This window comes from Vombatus ursinus, unplaced genomic scaffold (genome assembly GCF_900497805.2).
Source record: "Vombatus ursinus unplaced genomic scaffold, bare-nosed wombat genome assembly UNPS02014863.1, whole genome shotgun sequence".
Classification (NCBI taxonomy): domain Eukaryota; kingdom Metazoa; phylum Chordata; class Mammalia; order Diprotodontia; family Vombatidae; genus Vombatus; species Vombatus ursinus.
In genome coordinates this window covers 35062720-35087909 of record NW_020954641.1, presented here as the reverse complement: position 1 = coordinate 35087909, position 25190 = coordinate 35062720, and the positions used below count along the sequence as shown (strand labels likewise).

Here is a 25190-nt window from a genome sequence, read left to right as displayed (position 1 = left end):
AAATATTCCTCCAAAGGAATCTTTTGACTGAGCTCCCAATAAATTACTATGGTAAATAGCCTTTAAACCTTAAGAAGCATGAAAAAAACAGGTGTGGAGATGACATATTGATAATCTGAATTTGTCTACATTGTATGCTAAACTAGATATGTAGTGTTACATAAGTTACATTGCATCCTTCGCTCGCAGGTAGTCTGTAATTAATTTTTACATTTATGTTTAGCGATAAAATTAGTATATTTTCTTTATTTCTTTTCATGTTTTGTTTATGGGTGTTTTTATTTTTTCTAAGGCATTTTTGGGTATTGTTGTTTTCAGAAACATAAAAATACCAACATATGTAGGTAGGATACAAGTGAGATAGAGGAAATGGTAATTTAAGAAGAATAGCTGTAGATATGTCATCCTTTATGTAATTTTGCATGTCATAAAGTTTGTTTACCATATTGAAATATATGTATGTGTGTGTGTACCTATCTACGTATCTACTTCTCTGTCTATCTGTATATCTTTCTGTTATGTCAGATTGAACATGCCCCAAACCAAATGTGTTACTTTCCCTAAACCAGTTTATTATTCCCTGTTTTCATGGATAGTACTATGATTCTCCCAACTACCAGTTACTGAGAATCAAAACTTTGGAGTTATCTTTGATTCTTCCCTCTCTCTTATTTCCTGTACTACTCTAATTCAGACCCACATCACCTCATACTTGGATTATTGCAGCATCTCTTAGCTAAATTTAATGACTATAGGCTTCCTTCCTTTCATCCATACTGTGTACTGCCAGATTAATTTTGCTGAAAGTCATTTTCAGCATGTCATTCCCTTGGTCAGAAGCCTTTATGGTTCCTGTTAGATACCATTTCAAATATTAACTCCTTTGTCTGAGTCAAATTTAAACTAATTTTTCTAGTATTCTAATTTCTCCATAATGAGATCAAACCTTTAGTCAAATAAGTACCTTTATATTAGTTGGCCTAGTCTCCTCAGTATTTCAGGAAAACACCATGTTTATTCTTATTTTTTTTTTCTTCATTCATGTTATTGTCCCAAGCTTGGTATACCTTCACTCATTCCCTTTGCCCATCTAAATTTTATCCTTCCTTCAAGTTGAAGCCCAAGTCACATCTTCTGAGATTCTTTCAATCCTCTTGTTTTCCCTCTCTTCTTTACTCATACATAATTTAAAACCTGTATCACACATTTATATACTTAATTATATATTAAACTGTTCTCTATTTAAGAGGTACAAATCTTGCTTCCCCAAACAGATTGCTAGATCCTTTGGGACAAGGATTGTGATATTTGTGCTTCCCAGTTAGTAGTACAGTGGCGAGTGCTCAGTATGGATGAATTGTTGGTTGATCAGAAAACAAAAAATAATATAGCTGAAACCGAGGGATACATTTTAAGGAAGAGTTTATCCAGGCTCATCCTCACTATTGTATCCACAATTTCGATGGTTCTTTCAAAGTTTCACTTATATAATTTTATGATACATATTGAATTAGCTACTGTGATTATTTTAAAATTATTTTCATTGTACGTTTGGACTTGTGACTTTAAAAAACATTGTCTTTTTCAAAAAGAATGCATTGACAATTTAACTTAAAATTGTGAATCATTCTTTAGAACTACAAGTATTCACAGCACATTAAAGAGTTCAACTATTATATAGTTTGGTTTTTTAGACTGCTGCAATTATACTCATTTCAGTGCCATAGATTTATAAGATTTCTACAGCACTGTTGTGATATTTTGCTTTAGGAAGTGGATGTTTCAGCCAAGATCTGTAAGAAGACAGTTTTGTTTTGTTCCTTGAGTGAGTATTTTTGAAAGCAGTAGTAGTAGTAGTTTAACAGCTGAAAATTTTGAAGTCATGGAATATTTGTATTAAAAAGGAGATGTGAATGGACAGCATGGGAATATTATAGATTCTGATTGTAAAAATTTCTTACATTTTTGATGCATTTCCTTCTCCCATTTTTTCCAAACCTATGGAGAAATTCAAAACTTAGGGTTTTTGTAGAATTTGCCATAAACCTGGGTAACATAAGATTTTTCTGTTCTATAGGGGGAAAATTCTTAAGAATCCTGATCTGAAGCCATTCTACTTTCATACTACCCAGCTACTGAGTTTAATTTAGCACTTGTGTTTCTGAATTGAATGCCTTTCAGGTAGTCAAATGAAATAATATTTTTAGAGTAATTAGCACAGTGCCTGGCAAATAGTAGGTGCTATGTAAATGTTAACTATTATTATTATTATTGTTAGTCTGAATCCTTACAATTTTCTACATGATCCAGCTTTGGATTTTTAACAAGAAGTTCAATTTTTAAAAAGTTACTAAAAAATTTAATTGCTTTCCTAGGAAAAAACCCTTAAGACCTTCATTCAAGCTATAGGAATATATCACCTTTCTTCAGAAGGAAAATAATCAAGCATTTAAAAATAAATTATACTTCTGCCAAACTACAGGCATTGATAGTGGTGGGCAGTCAGATAGACATGATTTGGAAATGGCTATTGCTTAAATTCACATGGCCACTATGAATATTTTATTATGTTCTTCAGAAGTGTTATAAAATATCAGAAACTTAAAGGATATTCATAGTCTGTTCTGTATAACACTAGTGACACTAACATCATATCTCTGAAAAGGATGATCTACTACCTTCAGTTTTAATAATTCAATCTTGTTATTTATTTTTTGTTTTTAAGTCATACATAGAGATGAGGTCACTAATACAGCTTATGATTCTAGGTTTTAGCTTGGTTACTTCCTGTTGTGTATACATTCTTGGTTTTTGATTCTGTGAGAAAGATGTAGTAGAAATAATATTTATTTGGCAAGCTCATTGCCCTCCCCAATATATAGTTCCTCTTACAGATTCCCTTCTGCAGTAATACACTTTGAACTTCTTGGAGAATAATTCTTATGGCCATTAAAGGTGCCAGTGACTTACTAAAGTCGCATAACTAAATTGACATCTTCTAGAAAGTCATCATCAGAACACTTTCTGACAAGAAAATTCTTAACTGTTTTTAAGCTTTTGAGAAACTACATTTATTAGTTTCTCAGGAATTTCCTCATTTAATCCTGCAGGATGTAGATTAGTTTTCTTGAATGTTAAATCTTGATGTCTCTGAAGAATAGTGTCAGGTCTCAGTAGACTCTGTAATCATCAACAGATTGTTTTCTCACCTTGAAATTTTTTCAGAGATACTCATTCACTTAAAAAGTTATTGGCAGCCCGAATACTTTTAATAATGGAGCTCAGCCAATTCTCTGAAAACAGTGGCGTTTTGTCTAAACCATATCCAGGAAAAAACAATGGTAGGAAAATAACCCAAAGTGGATGAAACCTGAACATTTATTGGTACTTACTCATGCTGTCTATAGTTCATATTATATTGACAGAAAATTGGTAGTAGGTGCTCATATTGTTATCTGAACTCATTTAAGGATAATTTCTTACTGATTTGGAACTATCAAGTTTGAGATTATCCTCTGTGCAGACTGCAAGCAAGTTAATCGCATTTTCTAATACATAACCAGCCCCTTTTCAATATTTTTTACATTAAACTGCCAGGCTTTATTTTGTTTAAAGAGATTACTGGAGATTTCAATGAAAAGTGGTCTTTCTTATCAGTTACTTTAAAATACATGTTTCTGATAGTTTATTATTAAAATCTGTACAGCAGAAAGCTGGTTTTTGAGCCATCATTAGAGAATCTTCGTGTTGTCATTGCCTTAAAAGATCTACACTTGGCTTATTTCTATATTCTCACCTCAAAATCATTTCTAACGTTCACTGCTGATATACTTTCTTCCTCGGATTGTTTTTAGCCTACTATCTCTTTTGTATGGTAAATGCCTCTAACAGCAAGAAATTTTCGGGTGAAAATAGTAAGCTGTGCTTAAAAGCATCAACAATTCTTGCCAAATTATTGGAGATTCTTTTTCACTGTTAAGTCCATTTTTTCACTGATATTTTATCATGCAAATTTTGGAAATGTTGGGTTTGAAGTCCAGAATTAAAGCGGTTTAGTTGCTTAATATTGCCTGTTATAGTATAATCATTTCACCTACTTTTTTGAAATTTCATAGTATCATGAATGTAGAGCTAGGAGGGATAAGTCTGTACAGAAGGAAAAGTATGGTGCCTTATATATATTTGTGTTCCTCTACTTAAACTGTAATTGAAGAAGTTGCTGATTTCTATCAGTAGGATGTATTTGGGATTTTAAAAACTTCTCTGTTACTCAGAATTAAGAAAAATAAATTCAGGCAGCGAATGGATAGGGATATCTGTACATCCCTCTTCACCATATTCTATCCTTTGTTACAAACTGAGTGGCTGATATTCAGAGCAAGTCACGTCAAGATTTGAAAATTGCTTTGTATCTTTCATATATCTTATATTGGAGTAGTCAATGGAAAAAAGATGTTCTAGGTATCTGTTCAGGTCTTTTCTCTCAAAATATAACATCTTTTTCCTAATATTATACCATAAGATTTGACTTCATTTCATTCTCCATCATTGCTTCTAAGATATGCAAATCCTAAATATCTCCCCTATGAAATACCAGTTTCTAATAGTCAAATTAATTAGTTTTAAATGCACAATTAAGTGCTTGTACAGTAGACCCTCCTTGTATGGGCTTTAGCTTTCTATTACCTTTCTTAGTGTTAAATCATAGCAACTCTATGCTTTGCATGTGTTTCCTATTTAGTGGGCTAATTTTTACCAGAATATTGACTAAACAGGAAGTTTAGTTTAACTGAGAGAGTAATTTTCTTTTGAGAATTATATAATCCCACTTTAGGGGGGTCAGTTTATTATTTGATTATTCTGTTGTCTGCTCTCAAACTTCAGAGTATCTTTTTATGTGAAATTCATTTTTATTTTGTGACATTCTCCATGTCTGTCTTCATTGGATCTGAAATTTTATGCATCAAATCTCAGGACACTTTCCCCCAAAGAAGCAATCCATTTGTGCTTATTTAACCTTGGATACAGCATCATGTGACTACTTCTAAGCCCTCATTTTTTCATGGAGGACCCCAGAAAAATGGAGACTGAGGAAGAGGGTCTGGTTATAGTCATACCATACAAGTCTTATTTTGTCCCTGTGCACAATGTTGGATCTTTACCAGTTTGCATGCCTTTTCTTAAAATAGATCGTCTCAGCTACATCATTTTCATCTGCCAGTCCCCAATTCTCTTGGCTCAAAGTCTCAAAGAGACTACCTCTGCCAAAAAAAAGCCCTTTACAACTTTCAATCCCAGTTGCCCTCCTATTCTTTCCTCTGTAGGACAGCCCATGTACTCTCGTGACCATGGTGCTACTGCATCTGAGCGACTTCAGTTGGGGACACCGCCTCCTCTTTTGGCAGCTCGTTTGGTGCCACCTCGAAACCTCATGGGATCCTCCATTGGGTACCAAACCTCAGTTTCCAGTCCCACCCCTCTGGTCCCAGGTAAGCTTTGCTACAGATGGCAAGCTGAGCGGTTGAGTCTTTATACCTTACACTGGCCAGCTGTAGTGGATACATACCACTCTCAACTACTGCTTCAAGTTCCTGCTGTTATTGGACCACTTAGACAACTTTATTTTCTCCTCTTCTGCCTTTGGAGTTTATCCCAAGTGGCAGCTAGATGATTAGGCCTCCTGGACCTGTGCATCTTTCATCTCCATTGTTATCTCTATTTATCTTCAGTGCCTTGGTAACAGATCCAGTGGTAGTTCTGTGAACTAGTTTTTCCTTAGGCTGTTGTGAACATAACAGTCTACTTTGTAATCAGTACCATACTATAAGGAAAAAATGTGTCAATCTTTCTATCTTTAAAAGGAGGGAAAAACGGTTTCTGGCTTCTCTATCATTCATAAGGAAGGTGTCCACTTGCATTGTTCTACTAGTTATCCAATAATGGTGTAGTCCTGGGAAGCTCTCTCCTCCTATTGAAGACTATTGTTCACACTTGCATTGATTACTTTGTGAGTAGTTCATGGGATTTTAAAACTTTCTCCATTTATTGTTAGATCTTAGTTCATTATAACTCTCGGAAGGACAGTTTTTTTTTTCTAAATACACTTTGAATTTAGCTAAAGCTAGGATTTTTAGAATTCTAGATGTTCTGAGGCCTAATGGAATAAGAGTATTTGCTTATGCAGTTTCTTTAAAGCAACTCATGAACTCTGGTGGATTTGTTGAGGATATTGAGTGTCAACCGAGAATTTGTCATTTATGGTTTATGATATTGAATCATAGACAAGATTACAAATGTTGCTGCCTTTAATGCTTTAAAATTTTTTTGGTAGAAGAAGAAAAATGGTTCAATTCAAACATTTATGAAGTACCTTTGATGCATAAAACACTGTATGGGGATACAAAAAAGGAAGTTAACCTTAATTTTAAGAACCTTATTATTTCTAAAGTAAAATAGTTCGAAATGCCACCGGACCAAATAATGGTCCCATGATAGGACATATCTAATAAATAAAATTTAATATGTATGTTTTTATTTTGGACATTAAATTTAAATATTAGATCAGTTGTATCTGTTGTCTCAATTGTGCAAAAAAGAAGAATAACCAAGCACAGTAAGTAGAATCAGTGTTACCAATAAACCTTCAAGTTCCGGTTAAACACTGTAATACTTACTGTTTGAAGTTCTTATCCCCCAGATTTCCCTCTAAATACTTACTGACTACAAACATTAAAATAAGGACATTATCTTATTGAGAAACTATAAATAATTACAATCTAGGAATGCCTTGAATAATTTATGATAAAAAAAATGAAAAATGTTTGTTTTTAAAATTTAAATTTGTCTGGTTTAACTTTTTTCCACCTGAACTCAAGTTCATGGACTTAAGCTAGCTTTGAGTTTTACTCCTAAGAGATTGGCAGTTGTGACAAAATGAGTGGTTCACTTTTCATCTAATAAAGTCTTGTATCTAAGTATAAAGACAAATTTTTGATACTTTAGTAGTTTGTCATTAAAAAAAGTTCTTTGCCTTGAAGAAATGAGTGCATCAAAACTCTTAATTACAAATGACTAGTTTGGGAGTAACAGTGAAAGAAAGGCATATTTTTAAAAAAAATTGACCATGTTTAGAAAAATCAAAAGAAGAGGTTTATTAGAATATTAAAGTAACCTAACCTACTTCTTAGGAAGTGTGTACTCAGTGTGATTTAAATTTTAGTATTTCTATGACCTGTATTTTTCCCCATGTTTCTTACAAGTAGAAAGACTCTTTAAAAAAAAAGAAAGAAAAAGAGTTCATGTAATGAAATATGTTGAAAAACGTCTTTTGAAATGCTTGTTTATTTTATGGAGATTATGAATGTCTTAACATTATCTCATTTTTCTTTCCTATAGATACTTATGAGCCAGATGGCTATAACCCAGAAGCTCCTAGTATTACCAGTACTGGTAGATCTCAATACCGACAGTTCTTTTCAAGAACACAGACACAGCGCCCAAATCTCATTGGCCTGACATCTGGTGATATGGATGCAAATCCAAGAGGTTAGAAAATTTTACAAAAATGCTTTAAAGTTATTCTTAAGACCATACACATTGCAAAGTTGAATCTATTACCATTTCTGTTTTTGTATCAGATTTAGGAAACTAAATTCTAAGTGTATTCAAGATGATCATTTTCAAGGGTTCTGTGTAACTACAGTACAAATAATTTTGAATAATTATTGCCCTCATTTCAAACATGTTAAAAGTTAAATATTTAAAGAGGCAAAGATGCATAGTGGATAGAATTGACATTGAAGCCAGGAGCCCACAGATTCAGATCTTGCCTTTCAGAGACTATGTGATGCTCAGCAAGGCACTTAACCTTTCAGTTCTCTAAGCAGCTTTCTAAGATTATAAAATTGAAGAAAAGGTGTCAGCTTGCATTGGTAGAGGGAGTTTCCTCACTTAGGAGATCCTGACGACATTGAAATCACAGGTCTAGTCCTTGTTTATATCCTTATTGTTGATTAAATTGATTTTAATCAATTATATTATTTTTATTTTTATCAAAGGACTAGGAATTGGCAGACTACAGCCAATACTGCCTACTGCCTATTTCTGTATTGCAGTGAGCTAAAAATGGATTTTACGTTTCATTGTTTAAAAATGTAAATGCTTAACCTCCCAGGTGCCAGATTTGGCCCTTGGGCCTCATAGGTTGCTGACCTCTGATTTAGGACATGGTGTTTTCATTTTAAAACTAAAATTTAATCCATAAATTAAATTAAAATCTAACTAAATTAAAGTGTAACCATAAATATTTAGATGATACTTGCTTCTTAACTTTTTATATACAAGTTATCTTTATGTTATTCTCTAACCAAACTGTCTTCCAAAGCAGTAGAGAACTTACACCCAGGAAAAAAGTCTCAAGTCTGATCATTATGTTTATATTGTATGCATTTAAATCAGCCTTCTTTGTTGGATAATTGGTGTAAATTTTTATGTATTTGGTGTGTGCAAAGTTCATGCTTCCCCTTAAACTCATCTTATTTTGCAATGTAATATGGTACAGTGGTTCTTATGTTCAAGGTCACAAGCCTCTAATGGAAGAAGAATAAACCATTATAATTTATTAAGGGCCTCATGGCAGTAACACTCACCATTGGAGAACAGCTCTATTCAATTGCCCTACCTTTTGTGTTTTTGATCTCCCATGTTTCTTGCCCTCTTTGTGTTACTCACAGACCTAGGTGCCTGTGGCTCCTGCCCCACTACTTTTGGTAGAACAAAATTTAGGGGAAGTATAGGTAGAGGATAAATACAGATGATTTTTTTGTTTGTCTTTTATTTTGTCTCTATATAATTTATTATAAGGTTAGCTTATCTCAAAAATATAACCTAATTCTACAATATAAACTTCAACCAATTTGGGAAAGTATATCTTTTCTACATAATAACTTTCATCTTTTTAGCTCAGATTTTCTGTAAGAGCAGAATGATATTAGCTAATGTGATTTTGGTATATATTTATATAGTTCCTTTTATCCTAGAAAGAAAAAAGTGTTGCATGCTACTTATAATACTTTGTAATTTTGATTCTGGATATTTTGATATTTTGATATATACATATTTTGCTTATTTGAGATATACTATACTTGGATATAGTATCAATAATGTGATTTTTTTTTCCTATAGCTGCTAATATTGTCATCCAAACTGAACCACCAGTTCCCGTGTCAATTAATAGCAACATAACCAGAGTAGTGCTTGAACCGGATAGCAGAAAAAGAGCTTTGAGTGGTTTGGAAGCACCTCTCACGAAGAAGCCTTGGATGGGAAAGTAAGACAATCATTTATTCATCAAGAAGTTCTTTTGTTTTCTTTCTTTCTTTCTTTCTTTCTTTTTTTTTTTTTAGGCAATTGGGGTTAAGTGACTTGCGCAAGGTCACACAGCTAGTAAGGGCCTGAGGCCACATTGTTCTGAACTCAGGTCTTCCTGACTCCAGGGCTGGTGCTCTATCTACTTTGCCATCTAGCTGCCCCCATCATTAAGTTCTAATAGATGTTTTCCAATGCCTGTGAGTTTTGTGCATTAAAAGGAATAATCATGCCTTCAAATAGTACTTTTCAAGTTGTTGCACAATATTCTACTGTCTTGGGATCCATCTCTTGGGATTCCATAAGGCAGAATGGTAATGAAAGATGTGTAATTTGCCTCTATTCTTTTCACCTTCCAAGCCCTAGCCAGTATTAGAAATTATTGGGGCATGAATAGAAATGGAGAAAGGTCCCACAACTTCACAAAAATTTAAAAAGGACTATTTTAAAATGATACCTGTGTGCTTGAGTGTTATAAATAGAAGAAATGGTAGATTTCTTGTTGCTTATCCATAGATCTTTTTAGCATCTAGGTTCTAGTGCTAATTCTGCCTTTTTATGTTGAATAGTCCTTACGCTTTATAATTCACTTCTTCATTTCCCCACCTACAAAATTCCCTATCCCTATTGATAGAAGTTACGGGAATTTGGACTGAAGGAAATTCATACATCATCTAGTCCAACTCATCATCTTGCAGATGAGAAAACTGAGTCACAAAGAGATGTGTCTTGCCATTTGAACTCAGGTCTTCTCCCTATGCTTATGTTGGCAGGCATAGTTGAGTTTCTGAAAAAAATGCATATTAGCATAAATACCAAATGACAGTTTTAGCTTATTTGTACTACTTTTACAGCCTTGTCAGCTGGTTATGATATTAATGGTTAAGAGAACAACCCTTTAAGTTATATTCATTAAATTTTCTCCTTTTCAGGCAAGGGAATAACAATCAGAGTAAACAAGGATTCCTAAGAAAGAATCAATATACGAACACCAAATTAGAAGTCAGGAAAATTCCACAGGAACTCAACAATATTACAAAGCTCAATGAGCACTTCAGCAAATTTGGAACTATTGTTAATATTCAGGTAAAACCAAAATCTAGTGGGGGGCATGGGGAGCATGGTTGTTTATGATATTGGTGGGGTGCCTTTACAGTGAGGGTAAGTGTATCATTTTTGTCATTTCATTTTGGCAAACTTTGGTGTGTTCTTAGCTTGAATTTTGCTATCTCTCAAGAGCATGTAGGAGGATTCTTGGCTATGTGTTTGCAGAGTGCAATGTTAACACTGATAAGAGAAGTCTGCATAGACCTGACAGTAAAGACAAGTTCACAGTTCTGTATGGTGCTGGAGATTGGGGTTTTTTTTTCCCCCCCTTTCCAGCTTCTCCCAGGAAGAAATACAGTTGATGATGATATTTTTGACTCAACTATCCAAAATTATTACCTTCTCTGGATAAGTAGCTTTTTGCCAGGCTGTTTTAGCTTTCAATCTAGGCTGTAGAGATTTTAGGCATTTTTAAAAATGTCTTATCTTTCTCTGCTAACCAGGATATCTTGATGTACTGAGTAGCTAGGTCGAGATCTTTGGCTTTCCTTTTTGGCTTAACTAATTCTTTTCATCAAACAGAAAGTATTTTTAATATTGTCTTCTAAGGTCAGATTGTAGATTTAATGTTTTCTTGGCAGCTTGCTGTTTGGAAGTTTGAGTTTTTATTGACCATCATGCTGAATTTGAAGGTGGCTTGAAGGTCAGGAAGAGTTAGGCATTGAATCTTTTACCTCTTTTTAAGTATTGGTAACAAAATAAAGATATAATTTTCTTCTCTGGGAAAACTACAAGAGAATTGGCATAATCACTATTTTGAGATTTTGTATTTAAAGAAAAAGGCATAATTTTAAAAAATTCTTTATTAGAATCAGTAATACTGTTGTTGGCATCAATAAATATGTAAATAACATGTCATTGACAAATTTAAAAAGCCTTTCGAATTAATATTTTTGCTTTCTAAAATGAAAATGAATACCCTACTTTATTTTTTAAAGATAGTGGGTCTATTTAAAAGGATAGTCAGGTGCTTCTTACAACATGCTCACTTTTCATAAACCCCTCTTAAATGCTATATAGATTTATTTATCTGCCCCCTTTTCCACTGACAAGCCTTTATTTAATTTTTCTCCCTTTGTAGGTTGCTTTTAAGGGTGATCCTGAAGCAGCTCTCATCCAATATCTCACTAATGATGAGGCCAGAAAAGCCATTTCCAGCACAGAAGCTGTTCTGAATAACCGTTTTATAAGAGTTCTGTGGCACAGGGAAAATAATGAGCAGCCACCATTACCACCACCAACACAGCAGCTGCTGCTCCAGCAGCAGCAGCAGACATCTCTGTCTCACCTGTCCCAGCAACACCATCATCTCCAGCAACACCTCCATCAGCAGCAAGCACTGGTAGCTCAGTCTCCACCCTCCACAGTGCATGGGGGTATTCAGAAGGTAGGAGTGTACATTATAGCATGGGAGCCTGTGCAATGGTAAAAATTCAAGAAACATTTTCATAGAAATTTAACATCTGTTTATGTGTATTTTTTATATATTCTGTGTATCTATACAGATGATGAACAAACCACAGGCACCAGGTGTGTATGTTCTTAACAAAGTTCCTGTTAAACATCGCCTTGGGCAAGCTAGTGGAAACCAGGGTGATACAGCACACTTATTGAACCAGTCTGGTGGAACCACTGGAGATGATTGCCAGGTATATATTCCCCTGAATCCCTACCTTATTTAGGCTCCATAGTAATACATAAATGAGCAAACATTTAATAAACATCTACTATGCAGGGCACTGTTTTTAGATATTAAGGTTATGAGGATAAAGGTAAGACAGTCCCTGCCCTCCAGGAACTTGTGTTCTACTTTGTGGAATAATAAGAAATGAGGTAATGAATTAATAGATTACACGTTTTTTGTTGCCTCATGCCCAAAATGCCAGGAAGCTTTTAAAAAAATTAATAGGTATTTATTTTCTCTAACCCCTCCCCCCAAAAAGAAAAAAACCATACACACACAAAAACCTCTGTAAAAATATGCATAGGCAAGCAAAATAAATCCACTCTTTGGTCACATCCAGCAATGTTTCTCATTCTGCCTCTTGAGTCCATTATCTCTCTCAGGAGGTGGGTAGCATAGCTCATTATCAGTCCTCTGGAATCATAGTTGGTCATTAAGTTGATTATAATTTTTTTTTAATTCGATATGATTTTATTTTTAGATCCAAATTCTCTTCCTCTCCTGTCTGTCTTCTCCTGGTCCCTTCCACCTGCCCCTTGATTGAGAAAGCAAGAAAAGCACAACTGATTACAAACATATAGTCTAGCAAAACAAATTCATGCATTGATCATGTCCACAAAAAGAACCTCCCCCTAAAACAAAAATAAAAGCCTCAGTCTGTACTCTTGAGTCTGTGACCTCCTTATCTGGAGATGGATACCATGTTTCATCATGAGACCTTTGGAATTATAGTTGGCCATTGTGTTGATCAGAGTTCCTAATCCTTTCAGTTGTTTGTCTTTACAATATTGTTGTATAAATTGGTCTCCTGGTTCTGCTCACTTCACTTTGTATTATTTCATACAAGTCTTCCCAGCTTTCTCGGAAGCTATAGCCTTCATCATTTCTTACAGCACAATGGTAGTCCATCATATTTATGTACTATAACTTGTTCAATGGGAACATGATTTACACATAAAAGGTCATACCATAAGCAAATTAAAAAAGCATAGAATAGTTTATCTGTCAGATTTGTGGATGAGGGAAGAATTTAGGACACAGAAGATAACAGAGAGCATTAGAAAAGGTAAAATAGATAATCTTGATTATATAAAATTAAAAAGTTTTTGCACAAACAAAACCAATACAACCAAAATTATAAGGAAAGCAGAAAATTGGAAAAATGTTTGCAACAGCTATCTCTTATAAAGGCCTCATTTCTCAGATATATAGAACACTGAGTCAAATTTATAAAAATACCAGTCATTCCCCAAATGATGAATGGCCAAAGGATATGAACAGGCAGTCTTCAGACAAAGAAATCAAAACTATCTATAGTGATAGGAAAAAATGCTCTAAATCACTATTGATTAGAGAAATGCAAATTAAAATAACTCTGAGGTACCACCTCACACCTATCAGATCGGCTAATACGACAGAAAAGGAAAATGTTGGGTGTTGGAGGGGATGTGGAAAAACTGGGACACTAATGCACTGTCGGTGGAGTTGTGAACTGATTCAGCCATTCTGGAGAGCAAAAGGGCTACAAAACTGTGCATACCTTTTGATCCAGCAATACCACTGCTAGGTCTATATCCCAAAGACATTAAAAAAAAGGGGATGGGTGAAGGACCTATCTGTACAAAAATTAAATAGCAGCTCTTTTTGTGGTGGCTAAGGTTGGAAATCAAAGTGATGCCCATCAATTAGGGAATGGCCAAAGAAGCTATGGTATGTGATTGTAATGGAATATTACTGTGCTATAAGAAATGACAAGCAAGATGATTTCAGAAAAACCTGGAAAGACTTATATGAACTGATGCTTAGTGAACAGAACCAGAACATTGTACATAATAACAGCAACGTTGTTCAATGAAGAACTGTGAATGACTTAGCTATTTGTCGCAATGCAATGATCTAAGACAGTCCCAAAGGATTAATAATGGAGCATGCTATCCACCTCCAGAGAAAGAACTGATATTGTTTGAATACAGACTGAAGCATGCTATTTTTCAGTTTCTTTCATTTATTTTTCTTTTATTCGACTCTTGTACAAAATGACTAATATGGAAATGTTTTACATAATTAATATGTATAACCGATATCTGATTGCTTACTGTCTCGGGAGAAGGGGAGGGGAGGTAAGGAGGGATAGATTTTGGAACTCACAATTTTAAAATGTTTGAAAATTTAAAAAGAAGAAAAGAAAATTAAATGTTAATGTTAATTTACAAAGATTATACTATATCTTTGCTTTCATGCCAGTTTATGAATTTTTACAAGCTTGGTTTTAAATAAATTTAGCTAGAAAACTATTTTCAATGAAAGGTGGTGGGGGGGTGGGGTGGAGGAGAGAGAATGTGTTTTGAGGTTCTTAGAGTTAGAAATGTTAATGAATTTTTATAAATATAGTTCTAGGATCTCATGCAACAGTGTTCTTATATTTTAGACATTTTCATCATCAGGCCATGCAAAAATGGTGTACAGCTCCACAAACTTAAAGACAACTCCAAAACTTGGTTCAGCATCTAAATCCCATGATGTCCAAGAAGTTCTTAAAAAGAAACAGGTAACAATTTTAGTAGATGTTTTGGAAATTCAGAAGAAAGGTCATTTTTATATTTTGGGGAGTGGGGTTTCCTTTGATCTTATGTTGCAGTATCACTACTAAATTTGGTTATTTAATACTAAAATTCCCATGATTTAGGATTGCAAGTTATATACATTTTTTATTCTTGTAATTAAAAGAAGGAAATTTTTTTTCACTTTCCCATTATGTATTATATAATATATACTTGGAAAGAGAAAAGATAAAAAGGATGTTAAAACAGTTTTCAGTTTTGTTGACATTTTTTGTTTTTTACTTTGCACGTCTTTCCCAATCTAGCCCATTCCTAAAATTAGCCTGTTCCCCCATTGAATCCTCCTTTATAATAAAGGAAAACAATTAAGTAAATCTGACTGACATAGTGGTGAGTCTGGAGTATTCTGTACCTACAGTTCCAACAGAACTCTCTACCTCGATCAGGAAAACCTATAGTCATCACCATCTGTTCCTTAGGACCAAGATGGGTCATTGCATTTAATCTGAGTTCATTTGCCTCTTAATGTTTTTTCATTTACATTATCCTATACATTGGCTCTGTTGTTGGAGGATTCATTTCAGGAGTTAAACCAGCAATTGGATAACACATTTGTTAAAATTATATATTTCCCCAATCTAAAATCAATAACGCTGAATCTTAATGGGAAGGAGAGGCAGAATTGAGTTTGGATTCTGCTTATCCCTATTTTGTCCATGTCTAGTTTAATAGGTTTAGAGAAAGAAAACAGGGCAGTGATGTTTTATGTAAGAGTTAAGGTTGATATGACAGTTTTTACTGTTTAGGTGATGTTTTTGGTTGTTAGATTATATATTTCATAGTCTTATTTGTTTTTAGTTTATATAGTATCTAATTTAAATAATCCTCTCTTTTTAACTACATGTAATACTTAAGTGTATTGAGATTTAATGAAGAAGAATAAATACAGGTTCTGGCAAGCATATTTGGGATATGCCTTGAGAGCTTCTTGCTGTTGATATCATTTTTGAATTACAGGAGCGTTACACGTTTTGAAAACATTTCATGTTAAAAATAATAATTTGGCTTATTCATGAGTAGATGTGATCCTTATATATCTATAAAACAGATTATTTGGAGTGAATAAGTTACATTTACATAAGGCAATTAAAGATTGTTAGGCACTTTCACAAAACAAGAAATACATTTTATTTAGTAACTACAACTATATATATTCAATAGATTTGGTTTTAGAATTACTTCAAATAAAGTATATCTGAAAATTTAACTTTTTTCTAATAAGCTTTGTATTTATTACAATAGAAATTCTTTCTGATGAGAAAGCCTTTCTGGGTAGTGATTCTTTAGAAATATTGTTCCATTACATTTCAGTAGCTAATGTTATCTTAGCTTTTCACCAGGTTATGAAGGGGACCAGGTTGTGAAAAGCTAACTTAGCTTTACTTTATTTATGCAGGAGGCAATGAAGCTACAACAAGATATGAGGAAAAAGAGACAAGAAGTACTAGAGAAACAAATAGAATGTCAAAAGGTAAGAAAATTCATGTTGTGTAGCTATTATATTTTACACTCACACAAATGTTTTCCAAAAAACTTGTTGATATATTTTGTTTTTACTTCACTTTTATTTCCAAATGTGTCTCTCCCCATTCTACTGCAGTGAGTCATCCTTTTTAGCAGAATAAAAAAGAAAAGGGGGAAAAAAGCAGTTTAGAAAAGCTAACCAACACACCCACAGAGTATGGCAATGTATGCAGTGTTCTACATCCATAGCCCCTCACCTCTGTAAGGAAGAGAAGGAGGGTACATACAGTGTTATTTACAAAAGTGTCTGTTCTAGAAAAACATGTTTAATTTTTCAGCACTTAGCTGTATTAGTTTTGTTAAGCTACAAATTTTGAAGATGTATTTAATTATGTAGATGCTGATATCAAAGTTGGAGAAAAACAAGAACATGAAACCAGAAGAAAGAGCAAACATAATGAAGACCTTGAAAGAACTTGGAGAAAAAATCTCACAGTTGAAGGATGAATTAAAAACATCTGCAGCTTCTACACCATCCAAACTGAAGTCAAAGACAGAGGTATCTGTTATTTGAATTTATGAATGTTGACTCTGTATATACTGTTTACATCTTTGATCGGTGATACCCAGTTACCCAGGTTTGAAGTGTCTTGTGTGAGGAACAGCAAAGGAGGCTAGTGTCACTGGACTGCAGAGTACTTGGGAGTAAAAAAAAAGACTAGAAAGGTAGGAAAGGACCAAATGAAGGACTTTAAAAGCCAACCAGAGGATTTTATATTTGATCCTGAGGTAATTGAATGGAAACAGGGAAGGAGAGGGGAAAGGGACAGGGTAATATAGTCAAACATGTGCTTTAGAAAGATTAGTTTGACAACTAAGTGGAGGATGGACTGGATTGGAGAGCCACTTGGGCAAGGAGACTAACCAGCAGACTATTATTGCAGTAGTGCAGGTGTGAAGGAATGAAGACTTACAGAGGTCTGATGACAGTGTCAGAGGAGAGAAGGGGCCATCTGAGAGATGTTATAAAGGTAGAATTGACGGGCCTTGGCAACTGATTGGATATTAGGGGTTAGAAAGATAGTGAGGAGTTGAGCATGACACTTAGGTTGTGAGTTTGGGTGACTGGAAAAAAAGGTAGTGCCCTCAACAGTAATAGGGAAGCAATTGGAAGAGGTAAGGGTTTGGGGAAAAAGATGACACATAAAGTTTGAAATATCCAATAGGCAGTAGGAAATGTGAGACTTGGTGTGAGGCAAGAGGTTAGGGCTATATAAATAGATCTGAGAGTCATCTTAGAGATGATCATTGAGATTGCCAAGTGAAATAGAATAGAAGGAGAAGAGAAGAGGGTGCAGGACAAAGCCTTGTGGGGCATACATAGTTAGTGGGCATGATTTGGATACAGATCCTTCAAAGGAGACTGAGAAGTAGTCAGATGGGTAAGAGGAGAACCAGGAGAAAGCAGTGTCACAAAAATCTAAAGAGAAGTAAGATTCAAGGGGACAATAATGATAGGCAGTGGCAAAGATAGTAAAAATCAAGAAGTATGAGGATTTTAAAAGGTCACTAAATTCAACAATTAAGAGATCACTGGTAATTTTGGAGAGAGCAATTTCAGTTGAATGATGAGGTCAGAAATTAGTCCTTTGTCTTGTTGGTCACATGACCCTGGCCTTTTTAATTTTCAAAAGGTAACACTAGATTTATTGTGACCTAAAGGGTAGTCAGGTGTTATGGACCTACTCATTCTGGTCTTGGAGAGATTTTGTTGGTTTTATCTGTTTTCTTATTTTAAAATATTAAATAATATACCATAACTATGTGGATAGATGGATTGGAGGTTATGTTTATAGGTGAAAAGTGTCAGGCATGAAAATTGAGAATTTTTTTTGTGTGTGTATGTTGTATATACATCTATGTAAAATTTATTTTATTCATGATTGCTCATCTAAAAGGCAAATATTAATTTTAGAATTTCATTTTAAAGAGTAAAAATAGCAACAGAATTGAAAGCTATAAGAAAAGTAAGCATACTCTGAAACAGAATATTTCTAACATAACTTTGTCCTCATCAAGCCATATCTGGAGGATTTTGTTAGGTTCGGGGTACCATGTTTTAGGAAAGATGTAGCCAAGCTGAACCATGCCTAGAGGGAAGTGATGGTAAAAGGAGTAGAAAATATGCCCTTGATGAAAGGAACTATGGATATTTAGCTAAATGAGGAGAATATTTAGAGAGATGTGAAAGCTATGTCAACTGTTTGATGGGTTGTCATGTAACCAAAATTAGACTTGTTTGGGTTGGCCCCAGAGAACTTCATAGAACCAGGAGTGATGGGTGGGAAATAGCAAAGAAATAGATTTAGGCTTAATGTAAGGGAAAGAAACCACTTCCTTTCAATGATTTTTGTCTAGGGCTGAACCAAATGTCTGAGATACCTGCCAGTTTTTGCATTCTGTGATGTTGTAATTACTTTCAAGTTTGAATTATCATTCCTTCGTTCCAGAGCTGTTGACTACTGTATAATTGGAATTACTGATTGGTTTTAGTTCTGTTTAACAAATATTCCAATATGATGTAAGAGAATTATAAAATCTTTTATTTTCTTTAGACATTTACAAAGTGTTCATTTTAAAAGCTTTTAGATTTGAAAAATTTATCAGCGGGAAGGACATTTTTATTATTATTACACATTATTACATACAATTACATATTATTTACAGTTTATATCATGATGCTCTGTACATGGACAAGGCAATTTATGAAAACTATTGAAGTCAGTGCTGTCACATCTTTTAAAAAATTTATTAGTTTTATATAGCCTTTATAAAACAGACATATTCAAATTCTTAGTAGCAAAATGTTATGAATGAGATTTTAAAACATGTTTCATTGTTAATTTTTTAAAGGCACAGAAAGAGCTGCTAGATGCAGAACTAGACTTCCACAAGAGACTATCTTCTGGTGAAGACACAACAGAATTACGGAAAAAACTGAATCAGTTACAGGTTGAGGTGAGATTGGGGAAGAGTTAACTTTTCTACCAAGATAATCTCTCGCTGTATTTTTTCGTTGTGTCATCCTTCTCTGACGATGGATCCAAGATTAGAGATTGTACTGTAACTTCATCTTTTTATTCTTGTTTAGGCTGCTCGTTTGGGTATTTTGCCTGTGGGTCGTGGAAAGACCATGTCTGCTCAAGGCCGAGGAAGAGGCCGAGGCCGTGGAGCAAGAGGAAGGGGCCCATTAAATCACATGGTGGTGGATCACCGCCCCAGAGCAATAACAGTTATGGGCTTCTTTGAGGAGGAGAAAGATGAATTACTTCAGCATTTTTCAGTAAGTTTTTAATGTATGATCAAAATATGAAGACAATTATTCAAGGTTGGGAACAAATTCCAGCTTTCAGTGTTTCTTCATTGCATTCTGTATGTAAACGTTGGATGCTCTTTACATTTGGAAAAATAGTTGTAAAATCATTGATATGGCAATTTCTGTAGTTTATGTTGAAGATCATAGAAGAGTATTTGCTCTTTTATAATTCTATAATACACCACACAAATGCATTTCTTGTGGCATTTTTTTCAGAACATAGTATATTTAGAACATGGGCTACCAGTTAGTTAATTTACAAAAGGGAAATGATCTGCAATAAAATCCAAAATCATCAGGATAAATTGGTTAAGGTAGCAGAATTTGGGCTCCAGGTTCTGTTATGATACATATACTCCAGTGTTTGCTTTTTGACTGTTGTACTAGTGTAAATGTGCTATCAACTAAAATATTTATCATTTATGAGCAGGCAGTATGCCTAGCTACATCTTCCCATTATCCACCAGATGCCTTTTTCACTCTTCAAACTTTTTTTGAAGGAAATATCTCTAGAATTTTTCCAAATGTTGTTACTTGGTAGGGGAGTCATGAATGCAAGATTCCTGCTGTCCCTCCAGTGCATGAATTCCTGCCTGTTCTTTCATTTATGCCCATTACTTTCATGTGTTCTACTTTCAGTTCACACATGGAGATAATAAATTTTTAAAATATAAAGGCTGCTTTACAAAGCAGTATTTCAGGTGCATACATTTGAATTTTTATCATATGGGTCACTTAAGTTCAAAAGTAAATATTTAATTTATTTGTTTGTTTTAATGTTGTTAAGTAAATCTTGCCAAGTACACTGGACAACTAGGCATAATGCTAATCAATACCTTGGCTAAAGTGTTGCTATTTTGTATAAAGCAAAGTTGCCATAAATTTGAACCTTTGCAGAACTTTCCAGTTGCAGTAGCCAGGAAATCCCATGGGTTATAAATTGCACGCTGTATACAGTGTTACTAACAGCAATGTGCTGGAACCAGTTCATGTGGACTCGCATGAGCCAATTGTTAACATGAATTTTGCAAGCCTGTTGTTAAACTCAACCAGTGCTCACTTTAATCAATTCCTGCACGAGTAATGTTAATCATTGCTTTAAAATAATTGGTGTCAACCATAGCAGAGTGTATTTTCCATACGTTCTTAACTACTTTTAAATGATTATGGCTTTAATAATGAATATTTGAAAGCAAACTTAATTGCATTTTATTCTGATGGTGCTAATATGATGCTGGTCAGAAAGACTAAGGTTACTACAAACTTGGCAGAAAATACCCTGAAATTTTCATTTGGCACTGTTTAAGCAGCTAGGTGGTGCAGTGAATAGAGCACTGGACTTGGAATCATCTTCCAGAGTTCAAAGACTCATCTTCCTGAGTTCAAATTTGGCCTGGTAATACACTGACTCCCTGCGCAAGTCACTTAACCCTGTTTGCCTTAGTTCCTCATCTGTAAAATGAGTTGGAGAAGGAAATAGTAAACCACTTCAGTATCTTTGCCAAGAAGACCCCAAATGGGGTAACAGAGAGTCAAACAGGACTGAAATAACTAAACAGCAACAGCAACAACAACAAAAGTCATTGATTGTGATTACCACTTAATGATTCAATATCTGAAATAAGACAAGTCAATCATTGAAATATTTCTGGATAAAATTTATTTTGTTTATCACTAATCTAATAAAAATCAAGCTGAACCAAAAAGTGTAATTAAAGATCTTAAAATTGAAATTGTAAAAACTGGTTGAGTACTAGAACTAAAATGAATAGCTGTGTAGTTTATGAGCTGCTGCTGCTGCTGCTGCTGCATGGCATGCATATCCTGCATTACATATGTATTTTTCTCATTATTATTCTGGTTTGGCAAAGATATTAACTAACATCAATTTGTTGCAAGACTTTGCATTAGTGATTGATACTTTTTGGGAATTTTTGTTACTTTCAACTGCATTGAAGTCAAAATCAACTGGCATTTAGAAAGCACAAAAATTAGTCAAACACAGTGTAAGAACTTTGAAAAATGTAAAGATTGTACTATAAGCATAAATCTCAGGTCAAAGATTTGATGACATTGGATAGGTTTGAAGACATTCCATTTAATAACAATAATAAATTTAGTTCTCTTCCTAGAAATATGTTACTAAAAGATATAATTCAACATTTTTTATCAGACAAATAACAGTGCAAGGATTTTTAATTATTTTGACTTGTTAGAATGTAATTTCTATAGATCGCATGTTAAACTTAATGACAACAAATTTCTTTGGAAAAGAGATTGAACTGCAACTCCATTTGTCAAATCATGGCTGAATTACAGCCAGAGGTTGATTACAGAAGTGTTTGGCAAAAATCAGTGAAAGCATTCTGTGAGAATCAATTGTCTGTATGGAATTTACACTAATTATGTAGTATATTTTATTATTTTTTTAATCATGTGATGCATGGCTTTTATATTAGTAAAATTTATAATATAATTATTTATATTTACACATACATAAATTATATCCCTAAGACTGGTTGGTCAAGAATCAGTACAAAATTGGTTACTAAGGAGTATCTGAGACTTTGTTTTAATCATAGAATAGCCTAATATGTGTTGCCTTGTACTTAGAACAATCATATAAAGTATGTATGTATCTAGAGTCTACAAATATTTACTACAGTCTTAAATTAAGCTTACATTACTATGGGAGTTCTTTAGGGAGAGAAGACAAGGATAAAGTAGAATGACGTTTTAGAAATGAGTACTCTCAACTTTCAAAGCTTTTTGATAGGGTGCTGTCAAAATGGAAGGCTCATTTTAGGTGGAAATATACCTTCTGATTAACAAACCTTGAGTCATGGATATTCACTTTGGAAAGAAGGGGTGTGTGTGTGTGTGTGTGAGAAGGAAAGAGAGAGAGATAACAATCGTAGAAGAAATTTATCTAGTGTGTTAGGATTTCCAAAATGATACATATGTATAGATAGATAAATAGATATAAATATAGATAATATAGATATTATGTATACATACATACAACACACACATGCATGTGTGCGCATTTCATGCACCCTAAAACAATCCTGTGAAGTAGGTATCACAGAAATTATTACCATTTTACAGATGAGGAAATTGAAGTTCAGAGGTTCTATGTGGTTTGCCCATAGTCATAAATATTAAGTATCTGAATTAGAATATGAACACTAGTCTTCCTGATTCTAGTCCTTCCACTGTTCACTATACCATGCTGCTTCTCACAATAAGTATACATATTATAGTGAACATTTTGCCTCAGCTAAATTTAATGTTTAAAATACTATGCTTGCTTAAGGGCACTTGATTGTCCTAGAAAGATAAATTTATCATGAAGTTGACAAATGTACCCATTGGAATTCTCAGTATATTTGTACTGTTTATATGAAAGCTGACTTTGAGCTTTGGAATTCTGTTACTGGAAGTGAAATTATTTTCTGTTGGTTAAAATTGATGACTTTGAAATTATTGCAGTCATCCATTCTAATTATATATCTTATACATTTTTCATTTCACAGAAATTTGGAGATATTGAAGATCTTCAAGAAGAAGAATCACCTTTAAGTGTTGTTTTAACGTACAAGTCTAGGTCAGAAGCTGAAAATGTAAGTAGAGCATGGAACTTTGTCTATGGGAGCATGGCGCAGATTGATTATTTTGTAACAGGTTAGCATGACACAGTAGTTGGCCACATCTAAAACATTGGAACAGAAATAGCTAGTCTTAATCTAAACTGGTTTTTCTTTTGAGAATGCTGGGAATGTGTTGATATCTTATAAGTTAACATGTAACAGATAACTTTCTACCTTTGATTTTTGAAAATTTGCTCGAAATGGAATAACTATTGTGTTTGTTGCCCATATTGTGATGTTTCAGTTCCAAATAACCAAGTTTTGAAGAAGAAAGGAGGTCTTAAGTTTCTAGGAGGAGGAAAAAGCCATTGTATGTGTTATTCCACTAAATATTTCTAATTCCTCCTTATCCCCCATTTTGGAGTTTGTAGGGCTTTATACTAGGCAACTGAATACTGCTGCTATAATTACTGCAGACTTCTCATATAGCGGTTATCCTTTCCTTACGCTTCTCCAAACAGAATTTGACCCATTCTTATCTTCCAGTTTTATTTTTTAAAAAAAGTCTTTGAGAGTGTTCTCCACTAAGAAAATGGTACCTCATGGTTTATCCAAAGAGTTCTTGAACTTTAACATTCATAGAATTATCTTCTCCATAATGTAATTCAACTCTTTGGGTGTGTAGTTTAGGAATGTGTTATATGCTTCTTAAATGTAATGTTCAAGTGTGATCCATTCTAGATGAAGATTTTTATTTTAGTAAGGAAAGCTATTCTATGTTGTTTACATAAATACTGCCATCAGTCTTATTAGGTGAATTTATAGCCTGTGGATAACTTATGTTAGACGAGGAATTATTACCCAGTTTGTACATTCAGATAAAGATCGAGTAGAAAATTTCATTTGTAACTCTTAAAGCTTCATTTAAGTGTGAACTAATATGATAACCATGGCCTAGGCCATGTGACCTAGATCACCTCACTTCCTTTTTGAACCTGAGTATTTTTAATCTGAAAAAGGAGAGAATTGGACTAGGTTACTTAACTGCTTTCTTACTTTAAAAAACTAAATCTAAGACCATGATATATTTCATGTCTAATTATTTAGATTTATATGTAGCATTTTTAATCAAATGTATGTATTGCTGATGTTTATATGTATATTTTTCAGTATTAGTTTGCCAGAATTTTTTAGATGGTTATTGTTTTAAAAATTGAGTCACTATCAGGTATAGTAAGCATTTTTACTTAAGCTGGTAGTAAGAGCATTATTCAGCCAGAACAAGTAAATGTATGGGTACTCACTGATGGTCCCAGCACTAATTTCTAAATCACAGGAAATGCTGAGGAGATTTCCTGGAACTACAGAGGGGTATAGATTTAACATATATGAAATATGGATAGGTTTACTTTATGAACCAGTTTGTACTAAAGGGCCTCAATGCAAGGGAGACTATATTCTTTTTAGGTTCTGACTTAACCTTACATTGAAAAAAGAATACTTTCCCTCTGTTATGTTCTAGCACTGGGCCACAATTCGGAGTGTTGTCCATTCAATTTCTGTAGTTTAACAGTGCCAGCAGTATATGTATAGAGGTAAACAGCCTCTCATTAGTGAATGAAAAATGCTGCTACAGGGTAGATATCCAGGTAAGAAGGCTTGAGTAGAGCAAAAAATTGGGGGTAATTTATTGTCAGTCTGCAGTTTGGGAAAAAGAATAATGAAATGGGCCTCAAAACACCTTTGAATTCTCTCCAATTTATTGACTCATCTCTTCTGTGACTCTAAACAAATCTTTAAATTTCTTCATTATGTTGTCTTTTCTTTAAAATAGCTGGTAATTACTAGAGTACTGTAAAATATAATTGAAAGAAAAACTGCATATGTAGACTATAAATAGCACCAAAACTCACAGCAAGAAGTCAGTTAGAAGAGGCCAGTATGGTACAGGGGAAAAATGCTGGATCCCAAGTCAGAGGACC

The 25190-nt window shown here is 33.9% G+C and overlaps 1 protein-coding gene across 5 annotated transcripts in view; it reads left to right on the top strand.

Moving 5' to 3' along the window:
• RBM27 (RNA binding motif protein 27) overlaps positions 1-25190 on the top strand; it is a 61644-nt gene that overhangs the window by 28931 nt on the left and 7523 nt on the right. For 3 of the 5 annotated variants that reach the window (XM_027841825.1, XM_027841826.1, XM_027841824.1), the window contains 12 exons: positions 5325-5489; positions 7396-7545; positions 9184-9328; positions 10299-10452; positions 11555-11860; positions 11979-12122; positions 14586-14705; positions 16175-16249; positions 16640-16801; positions 19156-19260; positions 19394-19585; positions 23155-23241. In XM_027841825.1, coding sequence (XP_027697626.1) covers positions 5325-5489; positions 7396-7545; positions 9184-9328; positions 10299-10452; positions 11555-11860; positions 11979-12122; positions 14586-14705; positions 16175-16249; positions 16640-16801; positions 19156-19260; positions 19394-19585; positions 23155-23241 — 1805 coding nt within the window. The remainder of the gene's footprint in view (positions 1-5324; positions 5490-7395; positions 7546-9183; positions 9329-10298; positions 10453-11554; positions 11861-11978; positions 12123-14585; positions 14706-16174; positions 16250-16639; positions 16802-19155; positions 19261-19393; positions 19586-23154; positions 23242-25190) is intronic. The other 2 variants (XM_027841828.1, XM_027841827.1) reach the window with 1 other exon arrangement.